Source organism: Coregonus clupeaformis, unplaced genomic scaffold (genome assembly GCF_020615455.1).
Source record: "Coregonus clupeaformis isolate EN_2021a unplaced genomic scaffold, ASM2061545v1 scaf1731, whole genome shotgun sequence".
Lineage (NCBI taxonomy): Eukaryota > Metazoa > Chordata > Actinopteri > Salmoniformes > Salmonidae > Coregonus > Coregonus clupeaformis.
The window spans coordinates 10,133-20,689 of record NW_025535185.1 but is presented as its reverse complement, the minus strand read 5'-3'; the positions used below and the strand labels follow the sequence as shown (position 1 = coordinate 20,689).

Here is a 10,557-nt window from a genome sequence, read left to right as displayed (position 1 = left end):
GTGGCTGACTAAATACTTTTTTCCCCCACTGTACCTCTCCTCTCCTAGTTCAGCAGTGACACCTCCTCTCCTAGTACAGCAGCCATACCTCTCCTAGTTCAGAAGCCATACCTCTCATTTTACATTTCAGTCATTTAGCAGACACTTATCCAGAGCGACTTAGAGTTGGTGAGTGCATAATTTTTTTTTCATACTGGCTCCCCCTGGGAATCGAACCCACAACTGAGCTACAAGGGCTCTCCTCTCCTAGTTGGGCGTGCCAGATCAGGTGAGTGTATGGTCTCAATTAAATAGAGTAGGCTATATATGAATGGACGAAGAAGCACAGGCAGTTATCTTCCCAAGGAAATTAACTTCCTAAATATTATTAGGCTATACAGTTCCTATGGAAAGTCTACACCCACTATAACTTTTTTCACATTTTGTTGCTTTAAAAAGTGGGATTGAAATAGATTTGATTATAATTTTTCGTAATTCATCTACACAAAATAATGTGAAAGTTAAAACAAAATTCGACAAATTTGTACAAACAAATCCAAATAAATAACTAAAATATAGTCATTGTTTAGGTAAGCCTAAATTAGTCCATTAGTAAAGTTGGTGTTAAAAAAACCACATAATTGATATGGACTGTAAAATAATAGCGGTTAACTTGATTTTTTTGAATGACTTACCCTTCCTCTGTTAATAATGATCAAAGATGTTCACAATAATCCCCAATAATGACCACCTGCAACCCTGTACATGTGACTATTCAAAATAATCCACAATAATGATCACCTGAAACCCTGTACATGTGACCATTCCCAATAATCCCCAATAATGCCCACCTGCAACCCTGTACATGTGACTATTCGCAATAATCCCTAATAATGACCACCTGCAACCCTGTACATGTGACTCTTCCAAAAAAATCAACAATAATGACAACCTGCAACCCTGCACATGTGACTATCCCCAATAATGACCACTTGCAACCCTGTACATGTGACTATTCGCTATAATGACCACCTGCAACTCAGTACATGTGACTATTCACAGTAATCCCCAATCACCTAATCCCCAGTTCATGTGACCATTCACAGTAATCCCCAATAATGACCACCTGCAACCCTGTACATGTGACTATTCCCTGACCCTGATCCCAAAAATCAACAATAATGACCACCTGCAACCCTGTACATGTGACTATTCCCAAAAATCAACAATAATGACCACCTGCAACCCTGTACATGTAACTATTCTTAATCATCCACAATAATGACAAACATGCAACCCTGTACATGTGATAATTCACAATAATGACCACCTGCAAACCTGTACATGTGACTATTCCCAAAAATCAACAATAATGACGACCTGCAACCCTGCACATGTGACTATTCGCAATAATCTACAATGATCACCTGCAACCCAGTACATGTGACTATTCACAGTAATCCACAATAATGACAAACCTGCAACCCTGTACATGTGACTATTCACAATAATCAACAATAATGACCACCCGCAACCCTGAACATGTGACTATTCATAATAATAACCAATAATGACCACCTGCAACCATGTACATGTGACAATTCGCAATAATCCACAATAATGACACCCTGCAACCCTGTACATGTGACTATTCTCAAAAATCAAGAATAATGACCACCTGTAACCCTGTACATGTGACTATTCGTAATAAACCACAATATTGACCACCTGCAACCCTGTACATGTGACTATTCACAATAATGACCACCTGCAACCCTGTATATGTGACTATTCACAATAATCCCATAAAATGACCACCTGCAACCCTGTACATTTGACTATTCACAATAATCCACAATAATGACCTGCAACCCTGTACATGTGACTAGTCTTTCATACTGGCCCCCCATGGGAATCGAACTCACATCCCTGCCGTTGCAAACGCCATGCTCTACCAACTGAGCTACATCCCTGCCGGCCATTCCCTCCCCTACCCTGGACGACGCAGTGCAGTGCAGTGCGATGCAGTGCCTTAGACCACAGTGACCACCTGCAACCCTGTACATGTGACTGTTCACAATAATCCCCAATAATGACCTAAATGACAGAGTGAAAGGAGAATATAAATATTCCAGATCTTGTTTGCAACAAGGCACTAAAGTAATACCGCTAAAAAATTTACAGGGCAAATGAATACACTTTTTGGGCCTAAATGCAAAGCCTTAAGTTTGGGTCAAATCCAACATAACATCACTGAGTAACTGCCTCCTTATTTTCAAGCATGGTGATGGCTGCATCATGGTAAAGGAATGCTTGACATCGTCAAAGACTGGGGAGTTTTACAGGATGAAACGAAACGGGAGATCCTAGAGGAAAGACTGCTTCAGTCTGCTTTACACCAGACACTGGGAGAGGAACTCACCTTTCAGCAAGACCGTAACCTACAACACTAAGCCACATCTAAATCTGTGGGAAGCTAAAAGGCTAGCTTGCTTACAGTTTTTAGCAAGCTGCTAGTGGAGTAGCCTACAGCCAACTGGCAAGCTGCTAGTGGAGTAGCCTACAGACAACTGGTAAGCTGCTAGTGGAGTAGCCTACAGCCAACTGGCAAGCTGCTAGTGGAGTAGCCTACAGCCAACTGGTAAGCTGCTAGTGGAGTAGCCTACAGCCAACTGGCAAGCTGCTAGTGGAGTAGCCTACAGCCAACTGGTAAGCTGCTAGTGGAGTAGCCTACAGCCAACTGGCAAGCTGCTAGTGGAGTAGCCTACAGCCAACTGGTAAATTCCAACTAGCTGCATTGTACCGATAAGTCATTGGTAGTGCATTATTGTTTGCTGTCCGCGATTGGAAATGCATTTTATTGGCATGAGGAAGTGTTATTACGGTAATTAGCAACTGTTTTGCATTGGATTGTTGGGTATTGTGCTTGTAGCTGTGTCGCGTTGTCATGACTTGCTATTTATGAATTGTCCATGTTTGTAAAGCGGTGCAATAGCCTGTATTCTTGCTGCAAGACAGCCGTGCGTGGCTGCAAATACATTGTGGGTAAATGTACTATCGATTATTATCCATCCTGTGTTATCAGCAAGCGAAAATAGTTGTGGCCCCTTTGTCATTTCTGTTGCCCCGTGCCGAGTTCATCCTGCCGCCGGGCCTGGCTACGAGTAACCAGCTAAACTACACAAATGATTTTCCAAAAGTCAAGGACCATTAAATGCGCGCAGTGTACAAGCAGGAAGTAGGCCACAAAGACCTGTTATAAAAATGATTAAATTAATCTAAACTCACCTGATTCATTGTAGAAACGTGTGTTTATGGTCGATTGCAGAATTCAGGCGAAGTTAACTAGATGTTTATCTCTAGTCTACGGACCTTTTAGATCAGGGAGGTAGAGGACCGAGACGTTATATTTCAACATGTGAATCTCTGCCTAAAGTCACAAGACAAAATGTGTTCGACTGAAAAATAGGACTTCCGCTAACATACAAATAATACTCCAATACTTCAATCATGTTGTCTGGTGTTCTACTCTGCAAGGAGCGTAAAGTCACAAGAGAAAAGAGCCAGGCTCCGCCTTCACTTCCGTTCAACTGAAACGTTGGGATTCGGCCAACATACAAATAATTTGTATTTATTTATTTTATTTAACGTTTATTTAACCAGGTAAGCCAGTTGAGAACAAGTTCTCATTTACAACTGCGACCTGGCCAAGATAAAGCAAAGCAGTGTGATTAAAAACAACAACACAGAGCTACATATGGGGTAAAACAAAACATAAAGTCAAAAATACAACAGAAAATATATATACAGTGTGTGCAAATGTAGCAAGTTATGGAGGTAAGGCAATAAATAGGCCATAGTGCAAAATAATTTCAATTAGTATTAACACTGGAATGATAGATGATGTGCAAATAGAGATACTGGGGTGCAAATGAGCAAAATAAATAACAATATGGGGATGAGGTAGTTGGGTGGGCTAATTTCAGATGGGCTGTGTACAGGTGCAGTGATCGGTAAAGTGCTCTGACAACTGATGCTTAAAGTTAGTGAGGGAGATAAGAGTCTCCAGCTTCAGAGATTTTTGCAGTTCGTTCCAGTCATTGGCAGCAGAGAACTGGAAGGAATGGGGGCCAAAGGAGGTGTTGGCTTTGGGAATGACCAGTGAGATATACCTGCTGGAGCGCATACTACTACATTTATTAAATTGGAATTTTTTGTAATTGATGCTAATTTAAAATGTCAATGTGGCTTTGATTGGATAGTTGATGTTACGTTGGAAAGCTTCATGTTGATGACAGTTTGCGATAGAACACATAAAAAAAGGGCGGGTGTCATGTTTTGGCTGACAAATGTACTAAAATGTAATAACATCCAAACTATGAAATAACACATATGGAATCATGTTGTAACCAACAAAGTGTTAAACTAATCAAAATATATTCCAGGTGACTACCTCATGAAGATGGTTGAGAGAATGCCAAGAGTGTGCAAAGCTGTCATCAAGGCAAAGGGTGGCTATTTGAAGAACCTCAAATATAAAATATATGTTATTTCATAGTTTAGATGTCTTCACTATTATTCTACAATGTAAAAAATATTAAAAATAAATAAAAACCCTTGAATGAGTAGGTGTGTCCAAACTTTTGACCGGTACTGTATATATTTTTTTCCACTTTCAAATGGTACAACAAAGACGTTTGGAGGTAGAGGGCTGCGGGCTCCGACAGAGATCATTGTAGCGCGGTCCGTATTTTTCATGTTGCGGGCGGTCAGACAGAAAACGTTGTGATAAATATACTTGTCAACGGTGTCTTTCTGCTGTGTATGCGTTAGCCTAGCTATTGTACTAAAAGCACCTCTGTCATATTATTCACACACTAGCCTACCTATGAATGGGAGAATAAATCACGTGGCAGTTATCTTTCCAAGGAAATTCACTTAAATATAATTAGGCTATAGTTTACTACAGTGTCTGTTAATAGAAAGAAGGTGGGGACGCTCAACCAATGTGAGTCGAGGTGAAATCCCAAAATGTGATTATCAATATAAAGCAAAAGGCGCAACATGGGGAGCGAGCGTCGAGTCTTCTCCTTCTCAATATATATTAATTATCAATTTATTTGTCTCTGACTGAAAATATTCCCGCTCCTAAAAGACAGGCTATATCCTACGTGCAAAACGTAGGTCAAGAGAAAGTGCAACGGACCGCTCATCTTTCTTACTGCTTCAAGTTCAGCAGCCATACCTCTCCTCTCCTAGTTCAGCAGCCATACCTCTCCTTTCCTAGTTCAGCAGCCATACCTCTCCTCTCCTAGTTCAGCAGCCATACCTCTCCTCTCCTAGTTCAGCAGCCATACCTCTCCTCTCCTAGTTCAGCAGCCATACCTCTCCTGTCCTAGTTCAGCAGCCATACCTCTCCTCTCCTAGTTCGGCAGCCATACCTCTCCTCTCCTAGTTCAGCAGCCATACCTCTCCTCTCCTAGTTCAGCAGCCATACCTCTCCTCTCCTAGTTCAGCAGCCATACCTCTCCTCTCCTAGTTCGGCAGCCATACCTCTCATCTCCTCTCCTAGTTGGGCGTGCCAGATTAGGTGAGCGTATGGTCTCAATTAAATAGAGTAGTCTATATATGAATGGACGGAGAAGCACAGGCAGTTATCTTCCCAAAGAAATTAACTTCCTAAATATTATTAGGCTATACAGTTCCTATGGAAAGTCTACACCCACTATAACTTCTTTCACATTTTGTTTTACCAAGTGGGATTGAAATAGATTTGATTATAATTTTTTGTAATTGATCTACACAAAATACTCCATAATGTGAAAGTGAAAACAAACTTCTACAAATTTGTACAAACAAATAACTAAAATATAGTCATTGCATAAGTATTCACCCCCTTTGTTTAGGTAAGCCTAAATTAGTTCATAAGTAAAGTTGGTGGTAAGAAATCACTTAATAAGTGATATGGACTGTAAAATAATAGCGGTTAACATGATTTTTTTGAATGACTAACCCTTCCTCTGTTAATAATGATGATGTTGTGTATGGGGTATTAAGCCACCCAGACACATCAAAGATGTTCACAATAATCCCCAATAATGACCACCTGCAACCCTGTACATGTGACTATTCACAATAATCTCCAATAATGACCACCTGCAACACTGTACATGTGACTATTCACAATAATCTCCAATAATGACCACCTGCAACCCTGTACATGTGACTATTCACAATAATGACCTGCAACCCTGTACATGTGACTATTCACAATAAATCGGCAACTGGCAAGCTGCTAGTGGAGTAGCCTACAGCCAACTGGCAAGCTGCTAGAACTGGCAAGCTGCTTGTGGAGTAGCCTACAGCCGACTGGCAAGCTGCTAGTGGAGTAGCCTACAGCCAACTGGCAAGCTGCAAATGGAGTAGCCTACAGCCAACTGGCAAGCTGCTAGTGGAGTAGCCTACAGCCAACTGGCAAGCTGCTAGTAGAGTAGCCTACAGCCAACTGGCAAGCTGCTAGTGGAGTAGCCTACAGCCAACTGGCAAGCTGCTAGTGGAGTAGCCTACAGCCAACTAGTAAGCTGCTAGTGGAGTAGCCTATAGCCAACTGGCAAGCTGCTAGTGGAGTAGCCTACAGCCAACTGGCAAGCTGCTAGTGGAGTAGCCTACAGCCAACTGGCAAGCTGCTAGTAGAGTAGCCTACAGCCAACTGGCAAGGTGCTAGTAGAGTAGCCTACAGCCAACTGGTACGCTGCTAGTAGAGTAGCCTACAGCCAACTGGTATGCTGCTAGTGGAGTAGCCTGCCTACAGCCAACTGGTAAGCTGCTAGTGGAGTAGCCTACAGCCAACTGGCAAGCTGCTAGTGGAGTAGCCTGCCTACAGCCAACTGGTAAGCTACTAGTGGAGTAGCCTGCCTACAGCCAACTGGCAAGCTGCTAGTAGAGTAGCCTACAGCCAACTGGCAAGCTGCTAGTGGAGTAGCCTACAGCCAACTGGCAAGCTGCTAGTAGAGTAGCCTACAGCCAACTGGCAAGCTGCTAGTAGAGTAGCCTACAGCCAACTGGCAAGCTGCTAGTAGAGTAGCCTACAGCCAACTGACAAGCTGCTAGTGGAGTAGCCTACAGCCAACTGGTAAGCTGCTAGTGGAATAGCCTACAGCCAACTGGCAAGCTGCTAGTGGAGTAGCCTACAGCCAACTGGTAAGCTGCTAGTGGAGTAGCCTACAGCCAACTGGCAAGCTGCTAGTGGAGTAGCCTACAGCCAACTGGTAAGCTGCTAGTGGAGTAGCCTACAGCCAACTGGCAAGCTGCTAGTGGAGTAGCCTACAGCCAACTGGTAAGCTGTTAGTGGAGTAGCCTAGGGCTGAACGATTAATTGCATTCGCGATAATATCGCGATTTGACTGAACGCGATTTTCTAATCGCAACGTGCGCGATTTGAGGTGGTCACGTGACGCGACTTTTCATGCTGTCCAGCGCAATGGCCTCTTGCTCGACGGAACAGTCAGAAACTGACACAGCTGATACTTTAATATCGAAGAGGAACAGCACGTCGGTGGTGTGGAACTATTTTGGTTTTAAAAAAGAAGATGCTGAGCAGCGTCAGGTGTTGTGCAGAGCATGCCGTGCTCCGATTGCTACTTCACGGGGTAACACTACAAACCTGTTTCAGCACTTAAAAAAATACCACAAATCAATGCATGACAGTTGTATGACCAAAATGCCGAGCATCAGTGCGCGAGACAAGCCAAATACCTCAAGACAGGGATCACTGACAGAAATGTTCGAAAGTGTCACTCCGTATGAACGTAATTCAAAACGGCACGGAGAAATCACTCGGACAATAACCGAGTTCATAGCCAAAGATATGATGCCTCTCAGCACGGTGACCAAGCCTGGGTTCATGGCATTAATACATACGCTTGATAAACGTTACAGTATACCCTCCCGCACATACTTCAGTCAGACTGCCATACCGGAGCTGTACAAAAAGTGCAAAGAGAAAGTCGCCGCGGAACTTAAAACGGTGGAGTTTTTTGCTAGCACTACTGATATGTGGTCAAGCCGCACAGCTGAGCCGTACCAGAGTCTTACAGTCCATTTTATTGATGAAGATTTCAACCTCCGAGCTCGCTGCCTACAAACTACCTACTTCCCAGACGATCACACAGGGGAAAATATTGCAGCCGGCCTGAGAGAAGGGCTTGTCAGCTGGGATCTCCACGAGGAGAATCACGTCTGCATCACGACGGACAACGCGTCGAATATGGTGCTTGCTGCGCGGCTTAATGAATGGACGAGGCTCCAATGTTTTGGCCACAGATTACATCTTGCCATTGGTAAGTTATCGTGTGTGTGTGTGTGTGTGTGTGTGTGTGTGTGTGTGTGTGTGTGTGTGTGTGTGTGTGTGTGTGTGTGTGCGCGAGTGCGAGAGAGAGAGATGCGTCGATTAGTAAAGCTGAATATACAAATATATATAAATGATATTATATAAATCGGATGGGATTAAATAAATTCATACTTCCACTCCTTTTCTAATATGTAAATTCATTTTACTTGCTTATATCATATGTCTGTCTGTGGTGGAATGCCCACCTGCATTTTTTTTATTTTCTTGTTTTTGTTTTTTACATGTTTTTTTAGTGTTTATGAGAGAGAGAGAGAGAGAGAATTGACATGCAAATAAAGACCCTTTGAATTGAGAGAGAGAGAGAGGATGTGTTGTGGATGTGTGTATTTCAGAATTACAGCTAATTTGAGTGTGTAATAGTGAGAGCCTTGTATCAAAACTCAAATTGTGTGTAATACACTACTTTTTATTTCTTTTAGAAAATGCACTCAAAGATGACAGAGTGTCAAGGGCAACAGCACTGTGCAGGAAGCTGGTGGGGCACTTTTCCCACAGTTGGAAGAAGAAAGCAGCCCTGACGGAGGCACAGAGAGAGCTCAAACTCCCCTGAGCACAACCTCATAACGGAGTGCCCAACAAGATGGGGTTCTAAAGAAATGATGATTGCCAGAGTGCTTGAACAGGCCAAAGCCATTTCTCAGGTATTGTCTGGAGATCGATATGCACGCTCCCTTATCCCAACCTGGCAGGATATTGACGTGTTGGAGTCGATTCACAAGGCACTGCATCCTCTACTGGAGTTTACTGATGCTCTTTCTGGAGAGGAGTATGTAAGCATCTCCTACCTCAAGCCAGTTCTCCACCTTTTTGCCACATCAGTCCTGGCTGAAGATGCTGAGGACACTGACCTGACTAAATCAATAAAAACCAAAGTCCTAGCATACCTCAATAACAAATATGGAGACCCAAACATCCAGGAGCTTTTGGATGTTGCCTGTTTCCTGGACCCTAGGTTCAAAATACAGTACATCAGTACAGACAACATCCCTGCTATCAAGACTCGTCTGAAGACAGAGATAGTAGACTTGGCACAACGTACATATCATTGGGTAAATAATTATGTATTTCACAAAAACAAAAATTTTCTGTAAAATCTAACTGGAAAACTAATGGCTGTTGTTTTCATCTAATAGGAGAAGAGGTCTCGTACTGAAACTGTTCAGATGCCTCAAAGTGCACAGTCCTTGGGGGAAAAGACGAAGAGGTCTCTTGGCAGTTTTTTCAAGACCAGTTCAGCCTCTCCTTCTTTGCCTGTAAATCTTGAAGATGTCGCAGAGGCAGAGATAAACAATTACCTGATGACTCCTACCATTGATGGAGAAGATGATCCATTGGCTTGGTGGAGGGTGCACAAGATCAGCTACCCACAGTTGTGCACCATGGCACGCAAGTATCTTTGTGTACCTGCTACAAGCGCTCCCTCAGAGCGTCTTTTTAGCACAGGAGGGAATATTGTGACTTGCACTCGCTCATCCTTGAAGCCAGAAAAAGTCAATATTCTGGTTTTCTTAGCAAAAAAACCTGTGAGCCACTGAGAACAGAACTGTTGGATAAGTATGGCTGGCAGTGCCATACTCGTAGTGAACTTTAGTCTGTGTGGTGTGTTATTGTTGTGTACTTGAGATAAGTGAGGCTCATCTATTTTATATTATAATATTCAAATCGTTTATAAAAAATAGTTTGTCTAAATTAAAAGTGCATTTCTCATTTTTTATTTATAACTTTATTTACTTTGATTTTACAAAATATTTTCAAAGCAAATTCCTTGTTTCAGTTGTGTGAAATGTTACTGACTTGGGAGCAGTAAGATACATACAATTTAAAATTATTTTTTTCTTAAGACTACCTTTTGCACACAGTGTTTACAAAGTTCATGCCTTTGTTTAAATTATTTAAATGCACAGTGGCAAAGCCACAGATGTTTCTGTAATGAGCAGTTCAATAAAAATGTCATTTATTTCAAGTCATACATGTTTGAATTTAATTCTAACAAATAGACCCAGCCTATGGGAAAGAACATTTCACACTAAATGTATATACTATTGTGTTGGTCATATTTAAATCATTCATTATGTTTTGTAGGGGAAAAAGGATAAATAAATTAAATCGCATATTAAATCGCAATCGCAATATTGGGGGCAAAAAATCGCAATTAGATTATTTTCCAA

The 10,557-nt window shown here is 42.1% G+C and overlaps 1 protein-coding gene across 1 annotated transcript; it reads left to right on the top strand.

The window, feature by feature from the left end:
* The first annotated feature begins 8,939 nt into the window (after positions 1-8,939).
* LOC121566583 (E3 SUMO-protein ligase ZBED1-like) lies at positions 8,940-10,053 on the top strand. Its single transcript, XM_041876570.2, has 2 exons — positions 8,940-9,438; positions 9,523-10,053. Exons 1-2 carry the CDS (start codon positions 8,986-8,988, stop codon positions 9,922-9,924), a joined length of 855 nt encoding a protein of 284 aa, XP_041732504.2. The 5' UTR covers positions 8,940-8,985; the 3' UTR covers positions 9,925-10,053.
* Positions 10,054-10,557: the final 504 nt, after the last annotated feature.